The sequence below is a fragment of the Ranitomeya variabilis genome, chromosome 4 (assembly GCF_051348905.1).
Source record: "Ranitomeya variabilis isolate aRanVar5 chromosome 4, aRanVar5.hap1, whole genome shotgun sequence".
Taxonomy (NCBI): Eukaryota; Metazoa; Chordata; class Amphibia; order Anura; family Dendrobatidae; genus Ranitomeya; species Ranitomeya variabilis.
This window is the reverse complement of record NC_135235.1, coordinates 766878393-766902369: the sequence shown is the minus strand read 5'-3', so window position 1 is coordinate 766902369 and position 23977 is coordinate 766878393. Positions and strand designations below refer to the sequence as shown.

General features: G+C 45.7%; 2 protein-coding genes across 5 annotated transcripts in view; both read right to left on the bottom strand.

Moving 5' to 3' along the window:
- LOC143766910 (uncharacterized) overlaps positions 1-23977 on the bottom strand; it is an 817195-nt gene that overhangs the window by 504917 nt on the left and 288301 nt on the right. The window lies entirely within an intron of this gene.
- Positions 5650-23977, bottom strand: part of LOC143766913 (uncharacterized) — an 84628-nt gene continuing 66300 nt past the window's right edge. For all 4 annotated transcript variants that reach the window (XM_077254913.1, XM_077254914.1, XM_077254911.1 and 1 more), the window contains exon 7: positions 5650-7981. In XM_077254913.1, coding sequence (XP_077111028.1) covers positions 6372-7981 — 1610 coding nt within the window. In that variant the 3' untranslated portion in view covers positions 5650-6371. The remainder of the gene's footprint in view (positions 7982-23977) is intronic.

The following is a 23977-nucleotide window of genomic DNA, read 5'->3' as shown; positions in this document are numbered from 1 at the left end:
TAGAGGTGCACAAATCAGAAGTGGAGTTGGACAGAGGGGTTTTCTCACCAGGTTGTGGAGTGATTTCGCAATGACCGCAGACACGACAGGTACTGCAGCATCAATTCAAAGTGACAGGAGACAACATTTGTCCAGTATGGTTACTAACTATTTTTCCTCCATTATCGATGTTCTCCCTCAACCGTCATTCCCCTTTGATTACTGGGCATCCAAAATAGACACCTGGCCTGAATTAGCCGAATATGCATTGCAGGAGCTTGCTTGCCCAGCAGCTAGTGTGCTATCAGAAAGAGTATTCAGTGCTGCTGGTTCAATACTGACCGAAAAAAGGACTCGTCTGGCTACCCAAAATGTTGATGATCTAACCTTCATTAAAATGAACCACTCATGGATTTCTAATTATTTTGCCCCACATTTCCCGGCTGACACCTAGCTTTCCGGTAAAAAGGTCTTGCTTTGGGACTGGTCTTACTGACTGCTCCAATCTCTTAATTTGCAGCTGCTGTTTGTCCAGCATACGACATGTTTACACCTCCCTAAATGGCCTAACTCCCCCCATGGGGCCGTGTTCTCGCCACTTGTCGCAAGCACCCGTCAGAGTGCCGTTTTTTCTGAAGAGGTGGGTGTGCCCACTTTTGGTCGACGGCACTGCCACTGGGTCCCTCATAGTACAATGAAGTGTCTGTCAGTGGTGGCGCGTACCCAACGTCAGACACACCGTTGTAACATGAGGGGCCCTGGGCCTGTACCGCCGGCCACGAGTGAGTGTCCCCCCCCCAGCTCAAACAGTGCTCTACCACTTGCAAAATTATCTCTCACTGCTCCACCACTGTTTAGTCTATGAGCTGAAATCCTTCAATGCCTGGCACTGACAATAACAATTTGTTGACATGTATGATGCTAGTTAAAATAGTCAGGGGCCCTGTCCTACATTTACAGCAGTAAATACTTGCGCCAAATTACAATGTCTGAAAGTCAGCATAGGAGCCCACGCCTGTATTTAAGTATGCCACCCTTTTTTTTTGTGAGATATTAACATCTATTTAGTTTTTGGGAGTACTTACTGTGTCAGACACTCCTTCCAATTGTCCTCCGCTGACCACACCAATGCTGCCTGTGTACCCCTGCCACATAATAGAAGCTGCATAGAGCCTATTTTTTTCTTTTAGGCCTACTAAGTCTGTCTGCGGTCCCTCCTTCCAATTGTCCTCCGCTGACCACACCAATGCTGCCTGTGTACCCCTGCCACACAGTGGAAGCTGCATAGAGCCTATTTTCTTATTTTAGGCCTACTAAGTGTCTGCGGTCCCTCCTTCCAATTGTCCTCTGCTGACCACAACAATGCTGCCTGTGTAACCCTGCCACATAATAGAAGCTGCATTGAGCCTATTTTGTTATTTTAGGCCTACTGAGTTTATCTGCGGTCCCTCCTTCCAATTGTCCTCCGCTGACCACACCAATGCTGCCTGTGTACCCCTGCCACATAATGGAAGCTGCATAGAGCCTATTTTGTTATTTTAGGCCTACTAAGTCTGTCTGTGGTCCCTCCTTCCAATTGTCCTTCGCTGACCACACCAATGCTGCCTGTGTACCCCTGCCACATAATGGAAGCTGCATAGAGCCTATTTTGTTATTTTAGGCCTACTAAGTCTGTCTGCCGTCCCTCCTTCCAATTGTCCTCCGCTGACCACACCAATGCTGCCTGTGTACCCCTGCCACATAATGGAAGCTGCATAGAGCCTATTTTGTTATTTTAGGCCTACTAAGTCTGTCTGCGGTCCCTCCTTCCAATTGTCCTCTGCTGACCACACCAATGCTGCCTGTGTATCCCTGCCACATAATAGAAGCTGCATTGAGCCTATTTTGTTATTTTAGGCCTACTAAATCTGTCTGCGGTCCCTCCTTCCAATTGTCCTCTGCTGAACACACCAATGCTGCCTGTGTATCCCTGCCACATAATAGAAGCTGCATTGAGCCTATTTTGTTATTTTAGGCCTACTAAGTCTGTCTGCGGTCCCTCCTTCCAATTGTCCTCCGCTGACCACACCAATGCTGCCTGTGTACTCCTGCCACATAATGGAAGCTGCATAGAGCCTATTTTGTTATTTTAGGCCTACTAAGTCTGTCTGCGGTCCCTCCTTCCAATTGTCCCCTGCTGACCACACCAATGCTGCCTGTGTACCCCTGCCACATAATGGAAGCTGCATAGAGCATATTTTGTTATTTTAGGCCTACTAAGTCTGTCTGCGGTCCCTCCCTCCCTTCCAATTGTCCTCTACTGACCACACCAATGCTGCCTGTGTATCCCTGCCACATAATAGAAGCTGCATTGAGCCTATTTTGTTATTTTAGGCCTACTAAGTCTGTTTGCAGTCCCTCCTTCCAATTGTCCTCAGCTGACCACACCAATGCTGCCTTTGTACCCCTGCCACATAATAGAAGCTGCATTGAGACCATTTTGTTATTTTAGGCCTACTAAGGGTACTGTCACACTCTGCAACTTTCCAACGATCACGACCAGCGATACGACCTGGCCGTGATCGTTGGAAAGTCGTTGTGTGGTCGCTGGGGAGCTGTCACACAGACAGCTCTCCAGCGACCAACGATCCCGAAGGCCCCGGGTAACAAGGGTAAACATCGGGTTACTAAGCGCAGGGCCACGCTTAGTAACCCGATGTTTACCGTGGTTACCAGCGTAAAAGTAAAAAAAAAACAAACCGTACATACTCACATTCCGGTGTTCGTCAGATCCCTTGCCGTCTGCTTCCCGCACTGACTGAGTGCCGCTGTAAAGTGAAAGCAGAGCACAGCGGTGACGTCACTGCCGTGCTGTGCCACTGCCTTACGGCCGGCAGTCAGTCAGTGCGGGAAGCAGACCGCAAGGGACCTGAAGGACACCGGAATGTGAGTATGTACTGTTTGGTTTTTTTTTACTTTTACGCTGGTAACCAGGGTAAACATCGGGTTACTAAGCACGGCCCTGCGCTTAGTAACCCGATGTTTACCCTGGTTACAAGCGAACGCATCGCTGGATCGCTGTCACACACAACGATCCAGCGATGTCAGCGGGAGATCCAGCAACGAAATAAAGTTCCAAACGATCTGCTACAACGTACGATTCTCAGCAGGGTCCCTGATCGCTGCTGCGTGTCAGACACAGCGATATCGTATGGATATCGCTGGAACGTCACGGATCGTACCGTCGTAGCGATCAAAGTGCCACTGTGAGACAGTACCCTAAGTCTGTTTGAGGTCCCTCCTTCCAATTGTCCTCCGCTGACCACACTAATGCTGCCTGTGTACCCTGTTATGACCTGGTGGTTTAGGAGCAACATGGGACGTGCTCTGGAGGAGGTGGTACCTGTACTGACCGCAATACCTGAGCTTAACACACACACACTAGAAGTAGCCGTGGGATGTTCCTGTCACTCCCTAGACACCTCGTCACAGCCGGAGGACTAACTACCCCTAAAGATAGAAACAGGAAAGCTATTTTGCCTCAGAGAAAATCCCCAAAGAACAGCCCCCCACAAATATTGACTGTGAGTGGAGAGGGAAATGACATACGCAGAATGAAACCAGGATGTAGCAAAGGAGACCAGTCTAGCTAGATAGATAGAACAGGACAGAATACTGTGCGGTCAGTATTAAAAACTAGAAAAATCCACCACAGAGTTTACAAAAATCTCCACACCTGACTAAAGGTGTGGAGGTTAAATCTGCTTCTCAGAGCTTCCAGCTTAACTGAAATAATCCATACTGACAAGCTGGACAAGAAAAAACATAGAAAGTGCAGAACGATTAAGTCCACAAAAAGTGGACTGCAAAAGAACAAAGCAAGGACTTATCTTTGCTGAACTGGTCAGAATATCAGGGAAATCCAAGCAGAGATGTGAATCCAACCAGGAACCGTTGACAACTGGCACAGGCTGAAGGATAGAACCAGGTTAAATAGCCGAGCCAGAAAGACAATCAGTGGAAGCAGCTGCAGACTGCTAATTCCAAGGAGCAGCAGTACCACTTAAAACCACCGGAGGGAGCCCAAGAGTAGAACTCACAAAAGTGCCACTTACAACCACCGGAGGGAGCCTAAGAGCAGAATTCACAACAGTACCCCTGCCACATAATAGAAGCTGCATTGAGCCTATTTTGTTATTTTAGGCCTACTAAGTCTGTCTGCGGTCCCTCCTTCCAATTGTCCTCCGCGGACCACACCAATGCTGCCTGTGTACCCCTGACACATAATGGAAGCTGCATAGAGCCTATTTTGTTATTTTAGGCCTACTAAGTCTGTCTGCAGTCCCTCCTTCAATTGTCCTCCGCTGACCACACAAATGCTGCCTGTGTACCCCTGTAACCAATTTAAACTGCATAGAGCCAACTTTTTTATTTAACACATACTACCTTTGTCTGTCTGCGCCACTCACTCACGCTGTCCTCCACTGAAAAAGCTGAGCTTCAACCTTCAGGCTCTCATTAAGTAGTTGTTTATATAACACTGCAGTTGCCCTACTACTTTGGTTGGGGCCTACTAACGGTGTCTGCCGTTCCTTGGTGTTCTCCTCCAGGTTTACTTGTCTGAGCTTCAACCTTCAGGCTCTCATTAAGTAGTTGTTTATATAACACTGCAGTTGCCCTACTACTTTGGTTGGGGCCTACTAACGGTGTCTGCCGTTCCTTGTTGTTCTCCTCCAGGTTTACTTGTCTGAGCTTCAACCTTCAGGCTCTCATTAAGTAGTTGTTTATATAACACTGCAGTTGCCCTACTACTTTGGTTGGGGCCTACTAAAGGTGTCTGCCGTTCCTTGGTGTTCTCCTCCATGTTTACTTGTCTGAGCTTCAACCTTCAGGCTCTCATTAAGTAGTTGTTTATATAACACTGCAGTTGCCCTACTATTTTGGTTGGGGCCTTCTAACGGTGTCTGCCGCTCCTGGGTTTCCTCCTGTTTGGTTTTCTTGAGCTTCAACCTTCAGGCTCTCATTAGGTAGTTGTTAATTTAACACTGCAGTTGGCCTACTAGTTTGCTTGGGGCCTAGTAACGGTGTCTGCCGCTGTTTGGTGTTCTCCTCCACTGGATAAAGCAGTGCCGCCTGTTTCCTACTGTTACCAATTTTGAACTGCATTTAGCCTAGTTACTTATTTGGGCCTACTCACTGTGTCCGCCTCTCATTATAGTTGTCCTCCACTGAACAAAGCATTGCTGCCTGGTTAGTTCTGTTACCAATTTTGAACTGCATTTAGCCCACTTTATTATTTGGGCCTATATCTGTGTTTCCTCCGCATCCTGCCCATTGCCCAGCCAGTGCTAAATGAGTCTGCTGGTACATTGACCCAGACCACTACATTCCCCTTGCACGCTACACAGCCAGAATCTGACCCTGCTGAAAGTCAGGTTCCCCTTCCCGCATACTATACCACCTTACACGGGGACAAAGAGGAAGGTGCAGATGAAAGTGCAGGTTCCTTCATCAGGTGGGGGGGGCATACTCGTTGGCGACGTCACTGGCACAGGGCCCCTCATAGTACGCAAAAGTGTCGCTGCCAGTGGGAGGCGCCCCTGCCGTGCAAACACACCGTCGAACTTTGAGAGGCCCTGTGCCAGTGCCAATGCGAACGAGTGCCCCCCCCCCCCCCCCCGCTTGCTCAGAATCACAGCACTTGCAAAGTTGAAATACTTACCTCTCCCTGCTCCACTGCCGTGTGATGTGGTCCACATTTCCTGGGCCCGCTAAATACTTGAACCAGCCCTAACCCCCACAACTTTAGCCAAATGACCCCCAATTTCCAATGCCTAACTATTATTATAAAGTAAATTAAGATTGACAAGCTTCAGTAACAAGAATGGATGTTTTTACTATTAAAATGGGCACTGTAGGTGTTTTCCTGGCCCCCCACTCACTGCCAACTATGCTTCCCCATTGACTTGCATTGGGTTTCGTCTTTCGGTCGATCCCCGACTTTTCGCGATAATCGGCCGATTGCACTCGACTCGACTTTTGAGATAGTCGGGTTTCGCAAAACCCGACTCGACCCCAAAAAAGTAAAAGTCGCTCAACCCTAGTGAGGACGATGAAACCCGTATAAATGAGAGGCTTGGAGAGTGAGTGTATATATATACACATGTTTTTTCTATTAGTCACCTACTGACTAACCTTAAGGGGGTGAATTATGTGTATAGTTTTACATTTAGAATTAATAAAGTTTAATTTTATCCTTTTGTCAGCAAACATGAGGAAAGACAAGAGACAAACCCTTTAAAAAGATTAAGTTTGGGTTAAAACTATTCCAACATTATGAACATAAAAAAGGCTTCTATGTGACGTATCTGATGTTTATCAACAGTTGATTTCCAAGTAAAATATTTCCCACATTAAGAAAACGAAAAAGGGTTCTCCTCTGTGTGACTGCACTGATGTCTAACAAGAAGCTGTTTCCATTTAAAACATTTCCCACATTCTGAACAGGAAAAAGGCTTCTCTCCTGTGTGAGTTCTCTGGTGACTAACTAGACTCCATTTCTGGATAAAACATTTCCCACATTCTGAACAGGAAAAAGGCTTCTCCCTTGTGTGGGTTCTTTGATGGCTAACAAGATGTGATTTCTGGATAAAACATTTCCCACATTCTGAACAGGAAAAAGGCTTCTGTCCTGTGTGATTTCTCTGGTGGCTAACTAGACTCACTTTCAGTCTAAAACATTTTCCACATTCTGAACAGGAAAAAGGCTTCTCCCCTGTGTGAATTCTACGGTGATTAACCAAATCTGCTTTCTGGCTAAAACATTTCCCACATTCTGAACAGGAAAAAGGTTTCTCCCTTGTGTGGGTTCTTTGATGGCTAACAAGCTGTGGTTTCCGGATAAAACATTTCCCACATTCTGAACAGGAAAAAGGCTTCTCCCCTGTGTGAATTCTACGGTGATTAACCAAATCTGCTTTCTGGCTAAAACATTTCCCACATTCTGAACAGGAAAAAGGTTTCTCCCTTGTGTGGGTTCTTTGATGGCTAACAAGCTGTGATTTCCGGATAAAACATTTCCCACATTCTGAACAGGAAAAAGGCTTCTCCCCTGTGTGAGCTCTCTGGTGAGTAATAAGCAGCCATTTATCTGAAAAACATTTCCCACATTCTGAACAGGAAAAAGGCTTCTCCCCTGTGTGGGTTCTTTGATGGCTAACAAGACGTGATTTCCGGATAAAACATTTCCCACATTCTGAACAGGAAAAAGGCTTCTGTCCTGTGTGATTTCTCTGGTGGCTAACTAGACTCCCTTTCAGTCTAAAACATTTTCCACATTCTGAACAGGAAAAAGGCTTCTCCCCTGTGTGAATTCTACGGTGATTAACCAAATCTGCTTTCTGGTTAAAACATTTCCCACAATCTGAACAGGAAAAAGGCTTCTCCCCTGTATGAGTTATCTGGTGACGAACTAGAAGCGATTTCCAGTTAAAACATTTCCCACATTCTGGACATGAAAAAGGCTTCTCCCCTGTGGGACTTCTCTGATGTCTAACAAGAAGCACTTTGTGTTTAAAACATTTCCCACATTCTGAACAGGAAAAAGGCATCTCCCCTGTATGAGTTCTCTGGTGACTAACTAGACTCCCTTTCTGGTTAAAACATTTCCCACATTCTGAACAGGAAAAAGGCTTCTCCCCTGTGTGAATTCTACAGTGAATAACCAATTCTGATTTCTTGTTAAAACATTTCCCACATTCTGAACATGGAAATGACTTCTTTGCTTTAGGAGCAGTTTGTTTTTTAATGCATCTTTTGTGACTTTGATTTTCCTTAGTAGTCAGTAATGAATCAGAAGATGGGACCTGTTTCATAGGATCGGATGACAGATCTTTGCTGTGAATGGATGTCGATATATCTGGAGTAACAGCAGTCACTTTAGTTGTATCTTGTAGGATCTCAAGATTATCAGATTTAAAAATTGAAGAGGTCAGCTGTCCCTCTGATCTCCTGGTACAGTCATCTGCCAAGACAAAAAACATTTTTTTTTTTTAATAAAATATCCTTGAGTTTTATATTTTTGAACATTTCTACTTAAACTGTCCATAAAAATGGCAAGCTATGTAAAAAACTTTAAAGGGAACCTGTCACCCCCAAAATGGAAGGTGAGCAAAGCCCAGTCATCAGGGGCTTATCTACAGCATTCTGTAATGCTGTAGATAAGCTCCCGATGTTACCTGAAATATGATAAAAAGAGGTTAGATTATACTCACCCAGGGGCGGTCCTGCTGCGGTCCGGTCTGGCGCCTCCTATCTTCATTCCATGACATCCTCTTCTGGTTTTCACGGCGTGGCTCCAGCGCAGGCGTACTTTGTCTGCCCTGTATAGGGCAGAGCAAAGTACTGCAGTGCGCAGGCGCTGGGCCTCTCTGACCTTTCCCGGCGCCTGCACACTGCAGTACTTTGCTCTGCCCTTAACAGGGCAGAGAAAGTATGCCTGCGCCAGAGCCGTGGTGTGAAGACCAGAAGAGGACGTCATGGAAGGAAGATAGGAGGCGCCGGACCGGACCAGTGAAGCCCACCGCAGCGGGACTGCCACTGGGTGAGTATAATCTAACCTCTTTTTATTATCTTTCAGGTAACATCGGTGGCTTATCTACAGCATTACAGAATGATGTAGATAAGCTCCTGATGACAGTGGGCTTAGCTCACCTTCCATTTTGGGGGTGACAGGTTCCCTTTAATTATTCATCAAGACAATGACAGTCCACCTTGTTGGATGAGCCAGTAGTGCGTGGTGTTCAACTGTTTGTTCATTCTGCCTCCCAACTATCGAATAAAAAGAAACCAATCAATGTTATGTAGGCGAAAATAATACCAATTCTCATCTCACAAAAAGCCAAGTCCCCACTCAGGTCCATCATCTGTCAATGTAGAAACAGAGGTTCCTGTTATGATCCCAGTGGCAAGGATCGCAGGTCTGACAAGCTAAGTACTAACGGACAACTAGCTCTGGGGAAGTGGTAGCTAGATTGACCGCAACCTGATCCTATCCGCAACCAACTAAAAGTAGCCGTGGAACGTTACCTAAAAAATTCCTAGACGTCTCGTCACGGCCGGAGAAACTGACTAATCCTAGAGGGAAAGAAAGTCCTCGCTTGCCTCAGTGACATGACCCCAAAGAAATAGAAAGCCCCCCACAAATATTAACGGTTAGTTAAGGGGAAGGCACAAACGCAGAGATGAAATTAGATTTAGCAAACGAGGCCCGCTAATACTAAATAGCAGAAAATAGGAAGGGGACTGTGCGGTCAATACAAAACCCTATTCAAAATATCCACGCAGAGATTGCTCGAGCCCCCGCACCGACTAACGGTGCGGGGGAAGCAACTCCGTACCCCAGAGCTTACCAGCAAAAAGAAATCATATTTTAGCAAGCTGGACTAGACTCATCATACACAGAAATCATATTGCAGGCAGATGAGCAAAAATATTCAAACATAACTAAGCTTATCCTGAAGAGGCAGAAAACAAGATGAACAAGAGCAATCAGAATAGCACTGAATACATTGACAGCCGGCGACAAGTGGAAGTGAAGCCGAGCTAAATAAGAGCCTCCCTGGTGGATAACGAGGCAGCTGATCCAGCCAGACCCGCAGGATAACAAACCAAACCACCAGGGGGAGCCCAAAAACCAAAGTCACACAATACCATCTGTGACCACAAGAGGGAGCCTGAAAACGGAGTTCACAACAGTACCCCCCCCTTGAGGAGGGGTCACCGAACCCTCAACAAAACCCCCAGGGCGATCAGGGTGAGCCACATGGAAGGCACGAACCAAATCGGCCGCATGAACATCAGAGGCGACAACCCAGGAATTATCCTCCTGACCACAGCCTTTCCACTTAACCAAATACTGAAGCCTCCGTCTAGAAATACGAGAATCCAAGATCTTCTCCACCACGTATTCCAATTCTTCCTCAACCAGCACAGGGGCAGGAGGCTCAACCGAAGGAACCACAGGCACCACATACCTCCGCAACAACGACCGATGGAACACATTATGAATAGCAAACGATGCCGGGAGGTCCAAACGAAAAGACACAGGGTTAAGGACTTCCAAAATCTTATAAGGACCGATAAACCGAGGCTTAAACTTAGGAGAGGAGACCTTCATAGGAACAAAGCGAGAAGACAACCACACCAAGTCCGCAACGCGAAGTCGGGGGCCCACACAGCGACGGCGGTTGGCAAAGCGCTGAGCCTTGTCTTGTGACAGCTTCAAATTGTCCACCACATGACTCCAAATCTGATGCAACCTATCCAACACAACATCCACTCCAGGACAGTCAGAAGGCTCCACCTGACCCGAGGAAAAACGAGGATGAAACCCTGAATTACAAAAAAAAGGCAAAACCAAAGTAGCAGAACTAGCCCGATTATTAAGGGCAAACTCGGCCAATGGCAAAAAAGTCACCCAGTCGTCCTGATCAGCCGAAACAAAACATCTTAAATAGGTTTCCAAGTCTGATTAGTGCGCTCGGTTTGGCCATTCGTCTGAGGATGGAAAGCCGACGAAAAAGACAAATCAATGCCCATCTTAGCACAAAAGGTCCGCCAAAATCTAGACACAAACTGGGATCCTCTGTCGGAAACAATATTTTCAGGGATCCCGTGCAAACGAACCACATTTTGAAAAAAACAGAGGAACCAACTCAGAGGAGGAAGGCAACTTAGGCAAGGGCACCAAATGGACCATCTTAGAAAAACGATCACACACCAGCCAAATGACAGACATTCTCTGAGAGACAGGGAGATCTGAAATAAAATCCATGGAAATGTGCGTCCAAGGCCTCTTCGGGACAGGCAAAGGTAGCAACAACCACTGGCACGAGAACAGCAAGGCTTAGCCCGAGCACAAATTCCACAAGACTGCACAAAGGAACGCACATCCCGCGACAAGGAAGGCCACCAAAAGGACCTAGCCACCAAATCTCTGGTACCAAAAATCCCAGGATGGCCTGCCAACACTGAAGAATGAACCTCGGAAATAACTCTGCTGGTCCATCTATCTGGGACAAACAGTCTCTCTGGTGGGCAACGGTCAGGTCTATCCGTCTGAAATTTCTGCAGCACACGTCGCAAATCTGGGGAAATGGCAGACAAAATCACTCCCTCTTTGAGAATACCAGCCGGCTCTGAATCTCCCGGAGAGTCAGGCACGAAGCTCCTAGAAAGAGCATCAGCCTTCACATTCTTCGAACCAGGCAGGTACGAAACCACAAAATCGAAACGGGAGAAAAACAACGACCAACGAGCCTGTCTAGGATTCAGGCGCTTGGCCGACTCGAGATAAATCAGATTTTTGTGATCAGTCAAGACCACCACACGGTGCTTAGCTCCCTCGAGCCAATGTCGCCACTCCTCAAATGCCCACTTCATAGCCAACAACTCCCGATTACCAACATCATAATTCCGCTCGGCAGGCGAAAACTTTCTTGAAAAGAAAGCACATGGCTTCATCACAGAGCCATCAGAGCTTCTCTGCGACAAAACAGCCCCCGCTCCAATCTCAGAAGCATCAACCTCGACCTGGAAGGGAAGGGAGACGTCTGGCTGACATAAGACCGGAGCTGAAGAAAACCGACGCTTCAGCTCCCGAAAGGCCTCCACAGCCGCAGGAGACCAATTAGTAACATCAGAGCCCTTCTTGGTCAAATCCGTCAATGGCTTAACAACACCAGAAAAATTAGCGATGAAGCGACGGTAAAAGTTAGCAAAACCCAAGAACTTCTGAAGACTCTTAACAGATGTAGGCTGAGTCCAGTCATGAATAGCCTGAACCTTGACTGGGTCCATCTCAATAGCAGAAGGAGAAAAAAATGAAACCCAAAAAGACATTTTGAGCCCTTCACAAATAACGCATTGGCACGCAGGACCCGAAACACCATCCTGACCTGCTCAACATGGGACTCCCAATCATCCGAAAAAAACAGAATATCATCCAGATACACAATCATAAATTTATCCAGATATTCCCGGAAGATGTCGTGCATAAAGGACTGAAAGACAGAAGGAGCGTTAGAAAGTCCAAAAGGCATCACCAAGTACTCAAAATGGCCTTCGGGCGTATTAAATGCAGTTTTCCATTCATCACCCTGCTTAATACGCACAAGGTTATACGCACCTCGAAGATCTATCTTGGTGAACCAACTAGCCCCCCTAATGCGAGCAAACAGATCAGATAACAATGGCAAAGGATACTGAAATTTGACCGTGATTTTGTTTAGAAGGCGATAATCAATACAAGGTCTCAGGGAACCATCTTTCTTAGCCACAAAAAAGAACCCCGCACTAAGAGGGGACGAGGAGGGGCGAATAAGTCCTTTCTCCAAAGACTCCTTTATATAACTCCGCATAGCAGCATGCTCCAGCACTGACAAATTGAAAAGTCGTCCCTTAGGAAATTTACTACCAGGAATCAAATTTATAGCACAATCACAATCCCTATGAGGAGGAAGAGAACTGAGTTTGGGCTCATCAAATACATCCTGGTAATCTGACAAAAACGCAGGGACCTCAGAAGGAGTGGATGAAGCAATTGACACCACAGGAGTGTCGCCATGAATTCCCTGACAACCCCAACTTGCCACAGACATTGCTTTCCAATCCAGGACTGGATTATGAGTCTGCAACCATGGCAGGCCCAACACGACAACATCATGCAAATTATGCAATACAAGAAAACGAATCACCTCCTGATGAGCAGGAGTCATGCACATGGTCACTTGTGTCCAGTACTGAGGTTTATTCGTAGCCAATGGTGTAGCATCAATTACCCTTAGTGGGATAGGGAATTTTAAAGGCTCCAAAACAAAACCACAGTGCCTGGCAAATGACAAATCCATCAGACTCAGGGCAGCACCTGAATCCACAAAAGCCATAACCGGGTAAGATGACAGGGAACAAATCAGGGTAACAGACAAAATAAACTTAGGCTGTAAAGTACCGATGGTGACAGAATTATCAGTCCTTTTTGTGCGCTTAGAGCATGCTGAGATAACATGAGCTGAATCACCACAGTAAAAGCACAACCCATTTTGCCGTCTATAATTTTGCCATTCACTTCTGGTCAGAATTCTATCACATTGCATAGACTCAGGTGTCTGTTCAGAAGACACCACCGAACGGTGCGCAGGTTTGCGCTCCCGCAAACGCCGATCAATCTGAATGGCCAGAGTCATTGACTCATTCAGACCTGCAGGCGTAGGGAACCCCACCATGACATTCTTAATGGCTTCAGAAAGACCTTTTCTGAAATTTGCAGCCAGGGCACACTCATTCCATTGAGTAAGCACCGACCATTTACAAAATTTCTGGCAGTACACCTCTGCATCATCTTGCCCCTGAGAGAGGGCCAATAATGCTTTTTCAGCCTGGTTCTCAAGATTAGGTTCCTCATAGAGCAATCCAAGGGCCAGAAAAAACGCATCCACACTGAGCAATGCAGGATCCCCTGGAGCCAATGCGAAAGCCCAATCTTGAGGATTGCCACGCAAGAAAGAAATAATAATCTTAACTTGCTGAACAGAATCTCCAGAGGAACGTGGTTTCAAAGAAAGAAACAATTTGCAATTGTTCTTAAAATTCAGGAACCTAGATCTATCTCCAGAAAACAACTCTGGAATAGGTATTCTAGGCTCTGACATAGGACTGTGCACAACAAAATCCTGAATACTTTGTACCCTTGCAGCAAGATGATCTACACTGGAGGCTAAACTCAGAGCCACACCAAGATTAAGAGGAGGATAGAAGCCAGACACACAGCAGCTAGACACACAGCAGCAAAAAAAAAAATTTCCAAGCTTCTTTTCTCCTGCTTCTGCCATGCAATTAACACCTTACGGTCCGGCTGTACTGTTATGATCCCAGTGGCAAGGATCGCAGGTCTGACAAGCTAAGTACTAACGGACAACTAGCTCTGGGGAAGTGGTAGCTAGATTGACCGCAACCTGATCCTATCCGCAACCAACTAAAAGTAGCCGTGGAACGTTACCTAAAAAATTCCTAGACGTCTCGTCACGGCCGGAGAAACTGACTAATCCTAGAGGGAAAGAGTCCTCGCTTGCCTCAGTGAAATGACCCCAAAGAAATAGAAAGCCCCCCACAAATATTAACGGTTAGTTAAGGGGAAGGCACAAACGCAGAGATGAAATTAGATTTAGCAAACGAGGCCCGCTAATACTACATAGCAGAAAATAGGAAGGGGACTGTGCGGTCAATACAAAACCCTATTCAAAATATCCACGCAGAGATTGCTCGAGCCCCCGCACCGACTAACGGTGCGGGGGAAGCAACTCCGTACCCCAGAGCTTACCAGCAAAAAGAAATCATATATTAGCAAGCTGGACTAGACTCATCATACACAGAAATCATATTGCAGGCAGATGAGCAAAAATATTCAAACAGAACTTAGCTTATCCTGAAGAGGCAGAAAACAAGATGAACAAGAGCAATCAGAATAGCACTGAATACATTGACAGCCGGCGACAAGTGGAAGTGAAGCCGAGCTAAATAAGAGCCTCCCTGGTGGATGACGAGGCAGCTGATCCAGCCAGACCCGCAGGATAACAAACCAAACCACCAGGGGAGCCCAAAAACCAAAGTCACACAATACCATCTGTGACCACAAGAGGGAGCCTGAAAACGGAGTTCACAACAGGTTCCCACACTACTAGTGGCTCAAAGGCTGTTGAAAAGTAACAGAGTTTCTATAAACCAATCCAGCAAAATCCGCTCTCACTTCAGAGTCTTGCAGTGTGCTCAAACAACATTTAGGATCTCTGTATTTAGTAATATTATATAGTGAGGTGAATCCACTTAATTTGCAGTGTGTGTCTCCTGGAGCACAATCTGGGCACTATGTGCTGGGTAATAAAATGGCAAATTGTAATTTTCTCTCTCCAACATCCACTTCGTGCCGATTTTCCAGAAAGTGGCTGTGGAGTCAAAATATTAATTCCTCCTACACACGTGGTCAAAATTGTTGGTATCCCTGGTTTAATGACAGAAAAACCCACAATGGTCACAGAAATAACTTGAATCTGGCAAAAATAATAACAAATCAAAAATCTATGAGAATGAACAAATGAAAGTCAGACATTGCTTTTTAACCCCTTCATGACCAAGCCTATTTTGACCTTAATGACCTGGCCGTTTTTTGCAATTCTGACCAGTGTCCCATTATGAGGTAATAACTCAGGAACGCTTCAACGGATCCTAGCGGTTCTGAGACTGCTTTTCGTGACATTGGGCTTCATGTTAGTGGTAAATTTAGGTCGATAATTTTTGCGTTTATTTGTGAAAAAAATGGAAATTTGGCTAAAATTTTGAAAATTTTGCAATTTTCAAATTTTGAATTTTTATTCTGTTAAACCAGAGAGTTATGTGACACAAAATAGTTAATAAATAACATTTCCCACATGTCTACTTTACATCAGCACAATTTTGGAATCAAAATTTTTTTTTGCTAGGAAGTTATAAGGGTTAAAATTTGACCAGCGATTTCTCATTTTTACAACAAAATTTACAAAACCATTTTTTTTTAAGGACCACCTCACATTTGAAGTCAGTTTGAGGGGTCTGTATGGCAGAAAATACCCAAAAGTGACACCATTCTAAAAACTGCACCCCTCAAGTTGCTCAAAACCACATTCAAGAAGTTTATTAACCCTTCAGGTACTTCACAGCAGCAGAAGCAACATGGAAGGAAAAAATGACATTTAACTTTTTAGTCACAAAAATGATGTTTTAGTAACAATTTTTTTATTTTCCCAAGGGTAAAAAGAGAAACTGGACCCCAAACGTTATTGTACAATTTGTCCTGAGTACCCCGATACCTCATATGTGGGGGGGGAACCACTGTCTGGGCGAACGACAGGGCTCTGAAGGGAAGGAGCGCCATTTGACTTTTTCACCGAAAAATTGGCTCCAATCTCTAGCGGACACCATGTCGCGTTTGGAGAGCCCCTGTGTGCCTAAACATTGGAGCTTCCCCACAAGTGACCCCATTTTGGAAACTAGACCCCCAAGGAGCTTATCTCGATGCATAGTGAGCACTTTGAACCCCCAGGTGCTTCACAAATTGATCCGTAAAAATGAAAAAGTTTTTTTCCACAAAAAATTTATTTTAGCCTCAATTTTTTCATTTTCACATGGGCAACAAGATAAAATGGATCCTAAAATTTATTAGGCAATTTCTCCTGAGTACATTGATACCTCACATGTGGGGGTAAACCACTGTTTGGGCACGCGGCAGGGCTCGGAAGGGAAGGAGTGCCATTTGACTTTTTGAATGAAAAATTAGCTCCAATCGTTAGCGGACTGTTATGATCCGGTGACCTTGGAGCCGCATGAAACTTTCTCTGGAGTAGGTGGAAACTGTACTGACCACAAATCCTGAACTAACACCGCAACTAGAAGTAGCCGTGGGGTGTGCCTAACAAACCCTAGACACCTCGACACGGCCGGAGGACTAAATACCCCTATAGATAGAAATAGGAATACTACCTTGCCTCAGAGCAGAACCCCAAAGGATAGGCAGCCCCCCACGAATATTGACTGTGAGTAGGAGAAGATAAGACACACGCAGGCAGAAAACAAGATTTAGCAAAAGAGGCCACTCTAGCTAAATAGAAAAGGATAGGACAGAATACTAGGCGGTCAGTATTAAAACCCTTCCAAAAATATCCACAGCAGATAATACAAAAAATTCCACAATCTAACTAAAGACGTGAAATGAATATCTGCACCCCCAGAGAATCCAACAAGACTGAGAAAATACTGACACAATCTAAGCTGGAAAAGAAAACACAAAAGAATAGCACTGAATTATGAAGCACACAGCATGTGTGCCACAGAAACAAAACCAGACACTTATCTTTGCTGATTTGGCAGAAAGGCAGGAGGAGCCAGGCAGAGGTCCAACACCTCCCAACAACAATTGGCAACTGGCAAGGACAAATGAATCCTGCACACCTAAATACCCCAGTCAGAACTGCAATCAGCAGACACACCTGACCAGGACTGAAACCCAGGGACAACTGCATTACCACCTACCACCACCGGAGGGAACCCAAAAGCAGAATTCACAACAGCGGACACCATGTCGCATTTGGAGAGCCCTTGTGTGCCTAAACATTGGAGCTCCCCCACATGTGACCCCATTTTGGAAACTAGACCTCCCATGGAACTAATCTAGATGTGCTGTAACCACTTTAAACCCCCAAGTGCTTCATAGAAGTTTATAACGCAGAAAATAAATCATTTTTCTTTCCTCAAAAATTATTTTTTAGCCTGCAATTTTTTATTTTCACAAGAGTAACAGGAGAAATTGGACCCCAAATGTTGTTGTCCAGTTTGTCCTGAGTACACTGATTACCCATATGTGGGGGTAAACCACTGTTTGGGCGCACGTCAGGGCTCGGAAGGGAAGTAGTGACGTTTTGAAATGCAGACTTTGATGGAATGGTCTGCGGGCATCACGTTGCATTTGCAGAGCCCCTGATGTGCCTAAACAGTAGAAACCCCCCACAAGTGACCCCATTTTGGAAACTAGACCCTCCAAGGAACTTATCTAGATGTGGTGAGCACGTTAAACCCCCAAGTGCTTCACAGAAGTTAACAACGCAGAGCTGTGAAAATAAAAAAAAATTTTTCTTTCCTCAAAAAAGATGTTTTAGCAAGCAATTTTTTATTTTCACAAGGAAAACAGGAGAAATTGGACCCCAAAATTTGTTGCCCAGTTTGTTGTGAGTACGCTGATACCCCATATGTGAGGATAAACCACTGTTTGGGCGCACGTCGGGGCTCGGAAGGGAGGGAGCACCATTTGACTTTTTGAACGCATGATTGGCTGGAATCAATGGTGGCGCCATGTTGCGTTTGGAGACCCCTGATGTGCCTAAACAGTGGAAACCCCTCAATTCTAACTTCAACACTAATCCCAACACACCCCTAACCCTAATCCCAACTGTAGCCTGTTATGGACCTGGTGGTTAGGAGCACCCGGAATGACCTGATGGTTAAACCCAAAACCTGAGACAAGCTCCGAGGAGGTGGTAACTCTACTGACCGCAATCCCTAATCCTATCACACACACTAGAAATAGCCGTGGAGCGTTCCTAACTCTCCCTAGATGCCTCTACACAGCCTAAGAGCTAACTACCCCTAAAGATAGAAATAGGAGCCTACCTTGCCTCAGAGAAATTCCCCAAAGTAAAGATAGCCCCCACAAATATTGACTGTGAGTTAAGAGGGAAGTGACAAACACAGGAATGAAAACAGATTTTAGCAAAGGAGGCCGAATTCTCTAGATAGACAGAAGATAGGAAAGGGAACTGTGCGGTCAGTATAAAAAACTACAAAAAACCACGCAGAGTGTGCAAAAAGACCTCCACACCGATTCACGGTGTGGAGGTGCCACTCTGCACCCCAGAGCTTCCAGCTAGCAAGGAAATATCATATTAGCAAGCTGGACTAGAAACATAGCATGTACTGAGAAATATACTCAAAACAAATGGACAACAAATGAACTAGCAGGGACTTAGCTTCTGCTGGAGTAGACAGGTCATCAGAGAAATCCAAGAGAGATCTGAACCAGTACTGAGACATTGACAGCTGGCATGAACTAACGACCAGAGCAGAGTTAAATAGAGAAGCCAGCAGAAACAATAAATGAGCGCAGCTGAGAAAGCCAACCTCAAAGATCAGCAGTTCCACACAAAGCCACGAGAGGGTGTCCAAGGACAGAACTCACCAAAGTACCATTCACGACCACAGGAGGGAGCCCGAGAACGGAATTCACAACAAAAACGGAATTCACAACAGTACCCCCCTTGAGGAGGGGTCACCGAACCCTCACCAGAGCCCCCAGGCCGATCAGGACGAGCCAAATGAAAGGCACGAACCAAATCGGCAGCATGTACATCGGAGGCAACAACCCAGGAATTATCCTCCTGACCATAACCCTTCCATTTAACCAGGTACTGAAGCTTCCGTCTCGAGACACGAGAATCCAAAATCTTCTCCACCACATACTCCAACTCCCCCTCAACCAACACCGGAGCAGGAGGATCAACGGAAGGAACCATAGGTGCCACATATCTCCGCAACAAAGACCTATAGAACACATTATGGATGGCAAAAGAAGCTGGAAGGGCCAAACGAAATGACACAGGATTGATAATTTCAGAAATCTTATAAGGACCAATAAAACGAGGCTTGAACTTAGGGGAAGAAACCTTCATAGGAACATGACGAGAAGATAACCAGACTAAACCCCCCACCCGAAGCCGGGGACCAACACACCGACGGCGGTTAGCAAAACGTTGAGCCTTCTCCTGAGACAACGTTAAATTGTCCACCACATGAGTCCAAATTTGCTGCAACCTGTCCACCACACAATCCACACCAGACAGTCAGAAGGCTCAACCTGCCCTGAAGAAAAACGAGGATGAAAACCAGAATTACAAAAAAAAGGCGAAACCAAAGTAGCCGAACTAGCCCGATTATTAAGGGCGAACTCGGCCAATGGCAAGAAGGTCACCCAATCATCCTGATCAGCAGAAACAAAGCATCTCAGATAGGTTTCCAAAGTCTGATTGGTTCGTTCGGTCTGGCCATTTGTCTGAGGATGGAACGCTGAAGAAAAAGACAAATCAATGCCCATCTTAGCACAAAAGGACCGCCAAAACCTAGAAACAAACTGGGAACCTCTGTCAGACACAATGTTCTCCGGAATGCCATGCAAATGAACCACATGCTGAAAAAATAATGGAACCAAATCAGAGGAGGAGGGCAATTTAGGCAAGGGTACCAAATAGACCATCTTAGAAAACCGATCACAAACCACCCAGATGACAGACATCCTCAGAGAGACAGGAAGATCAGAAATAAAATCCATGGAAATATGCGTCCAAGGCCTCTTCGGGACAGGCAAAGGCAAAAGCAACCCACTGGCATGAGAACAGCAAGGCTTGGCCCGAGCACAAGTCCCACAGGACTGCACAAAAGCACGCACATCCCGTGACAAGGAAGGCCACCAAAAGGACCTAGCAACCAAATCTCTGGTACCAAAAATCCCAGGATGACCAGCCATTACTGAACAATGAACCTCAGAAATAACTTTACTAGTCCATCTATCAGGGACAGACAGTTTCTCCACTGGACAGCGGTCAGGTCTATCAGCCTGAAACTCCTGCAGCACCCGCCGCAAATCAGGGGAGATGGCAGACAGAATCACCCCCTCCTTGAGAATACCAGTCGGCTCAAGGACTCCCGGAGAATCAGGCAAAAAACTCCTAGAAAGAGCATCAGCCTTCACATTCTTAGACCCCGGAAGGTACGAGACCACAAAATCGAAACGGGAGAAAAACAGCGACCATCGAGCCTGTCTAGGATTCAACCGCTTGGCAGACTCGAGGCAAGTCAGATTCTTGTGATCAGTCAAGACCACCACGCGATGTTTGGCTCCCTTCAGCCAATGTCGCCACTCCTCGAATGCCCACTTCATAGCCAACAACTCCCGATTGCCGACATCATAATTACACTCAGCAGGCGAAAACTTTCTAGAAAAGAAGGCACATGGTTTCATCAAAGAGCCATCAGAACTTCTCTGAGACAAAACAGCCCCTGCCCCAATCTCAGAAGCATCAACCTTGACCTGAAAAGGGAGCGAAACATCTGGCTGACGCAACACAGGGGCCGAAGTAAAACGAAGTTTAAGCTCCTGAAAAGCCTCAATGGCCGCAGGGGACCAATTCACCACATCAGCGCCTTTCTTCGTCAAATCAGTCAAAGGCTTAACCACACTGGAAAAATTAGCGATGAAGCGACGGTAAAAATTAGCAAAGCCCAGAAACTTCTGAAGACTCTTCACAGATGTAGGTTGAGTCCAATCATATATAGCCTGAACTTTAACAGGGTCCATCTCGATAGTAGAAGGGGAAAAAATGAAGCCCAAAAAGGAAACCTTCTGAACTCCAAAGAGACATTTAGACCCCTTCACAAACAACGCATTAGCACGAAGGACCTGGAATACCATCCTGACCTGCTTTACATGAGACTCCCAGTCATCCGAAAAGACCAAAATATCATCCAAATATACAATCATGAATTTATCCAGATACTTCCGGAAGATGTCGTGCATAAAGGACTGAAACACAGATGGAGCATTAGAAAGCCCGAATGGCATCACCAGGTACTCAAAATGGCCCTCGGGCATATTAAATGCTGTTTTCCATTCATCGCCCTGTTTAATACGCACAAGGTTATACGCCCCTCAAAGGTCAATCTTGGTAAACCAACTAGCCCCCTTAATCCGAGCAAACAAATCCGACAGAGGCAAAGGGTACTGAAATTTGACCGTGATCTTATTGAGAAGGCGGTAATCTATACAGAGTCTCAGAGAGCCATCCTTCTTGGCCACAAAAAAGAACCCTGCTCCCAACGGCGACGAAGACGGGCGAATATGCCCCTTCTCCAAGGACTCCTTTACATAACTCCGCATAGCGGCATGTTCTGGCACAGACAAATTGAAAAGTCGGCCCTTAGGGAACTTACTACCAGGAATCAAATTAATAGCGCAATCACAGTCCCTATGAGGAGGTAGGGCACTGGACTTGGGCTCATCAAATACATCCTGGTAATCCGACAAAAACTCAGGGACTTCAGAAGGAGTGGAAGAAGAGATTGACATCGAAGGAACATCACTATGTATCCCTTGACAACCCCAACTAGACACAGACATTGATTTCCAATCCAGTACTGGATTATGAACCTGTAACCATGGAAAACCCAACACGACAACATCATGCAAATTATGCAACACCAAAAAGCGAATATTTTCCTGATGTGCGGGAGCCATGTACATGGTCAGCTGAGTCCAGTACTGAGGTTTATTCTTGGCCAATGGCGTAGCATTAATCCCCCTTAAGGGAATAGGACTCTGCAAAGGCTCCAAGGAAAAACCACAGAGCCTGGCAAACTCCAAGTCCATTAAGTTCAGGGCAGCGCCCGAATCCACAAATGCCATAATAGAATAGGACGACAATGAGCAAATCAGAGTAATAGACAAGAGAAATTTAGGCTGTACAGTACTAATGGTGACAGACCTAGCGAACCTCTTAGTGCGCTTAGGACAATCAGAAATAGCATGAGTGGAGTCACCACAGTAAAAACACAGCCCATTCAGACGTCTGTGTTCTTGCCGTTCAGCTCTGGTCAAAGTCCTATCACATTGCATAGGCTCAGGCCTCCGCTCAGAGGACACCGCCAAATGGTGCACAACTTTGCGCTCACGCAAACGCCGATCAATCTGAATGGCCAAAGACATTGATTCATTCAGACCAGCAGGCGTGGGGAACCCGACCATAACATCTTTAAGGGCTTCAGAAAGACCCTTTCTGAAAATTGCTGCCAGGGCATACTCATTCCATTGTGTAAGCACAGACCACTTTCTAAACTTCTGGCAATATACTTCTGCTTCATCCTGACCCTGACATAGAGCCAGCAAGGTCTTTTCTGCCTGATCCACTGAATTTGGTTAGTCATAAAGCAATCCGAGCGCTTGAAAAAATGCATCTACATTAAGCAATGCAGGATTTCCTGGCTCAAGGGAGAATGCGCAGTCTTGCGGGTCGCCACGCAACAAAGAAATAATAATCTTTACTTGCTGAATGGGGTCATAAGAGGAGCGGGGTTTCAGAGCAAAAAACAGTCTGCAATTATTTTTGAAATTCAAAAATTTAGATCTATTCCCAGAAAATAAATCAGGAATCGGAATTCTAGGCTCTAACATCGGATTCTGAACGACATAATCTTGAATACTTTGTACCCTTGCAGTGAGTTGATCCACACAAGAGGACAAACCTTGAATATCCATATCTACACCTGAGTCCTGAACCACCCAGAGGTTAAGGGGAAAAGAAAGACAAAACAAGCTGCAAAGCAAAAAAAATTGACTCAGAACTTCTCTTATCCCTCTTTTGAGATGCATTAACACTTTGTTGGCCAGCTGTACTGTTATGGACCAGGTGGTTAGGAGCACCCGGAATGACCTGATGGTTAAAACCAAAACCTGAGAAAAGCTCTGAGGAGGTGGTAACTCTACTGACCGCAATCCCTAATCCTATCACACACACTAGAAATAGCCGTGGAGCGTTCCTAACTCTCCCTAGACGCCTCTACACAGCCTAAGAGCTAACTACCCCTAAAGATAGAAATAGGAGCCTACCTTGCCTCAGAGAAATTCCCCAAAGTAAAGATAGCCCCCCACAAATATTGACTGAGTTAAGAGGGAAGTGACAAACACAGGAATGAAAACAGATTTTAGCAAAGGAGGCCGAATCTTCTCTAGATAGAAGATAGGAAAGGGAACTGTGCTGTTGTGAACTCTATTTTTAGGCTCCCTCTAGTGGTCACAAGCGGTACTGTGTAGTGTTGTCTTTCTGCAGGTTGGCTGCATCAGCTGGTTCCTTATCCTTGGTTGGTTTCCTATTTAGCTCACCTGGATACTCAGTTCCTTGCCTGCTATCAATGTATTCAGTGCTCTTCAGATTCCTTGTGACTACCTTGCTCCCAGTCTCTCCAAGACAAGCTAAGTTTTTGTTTGTTCATTTTTTGAGTATCAGCATTCATCATGTTTCTTGTCCAGCTTGCTAAAATGTGATCTCCTCACTTGCTGATCCTCAACCACTAAGGATCATAACAGTATAGCAGGCCTAAAGGTGTTTAATGCATCGCAGAAGTAGGATAAAAAGAAGACCTGAGTACATTTTTTTTTTTTTTCCTCCCGCTTTTCCTTTGCTGCAGTCTGTTTAGCTTCTTTCTTCCCCTTGAACTCTGGGTGGTTTTGAGCTCAGCTGCAGACATGAAAATTCAGACTCTGACTTCTAGTGTGGATCATCTTACTGCACGGGTGCAAAGTATTCAGGATTTTGTTATTCATAGCCCTATGTCA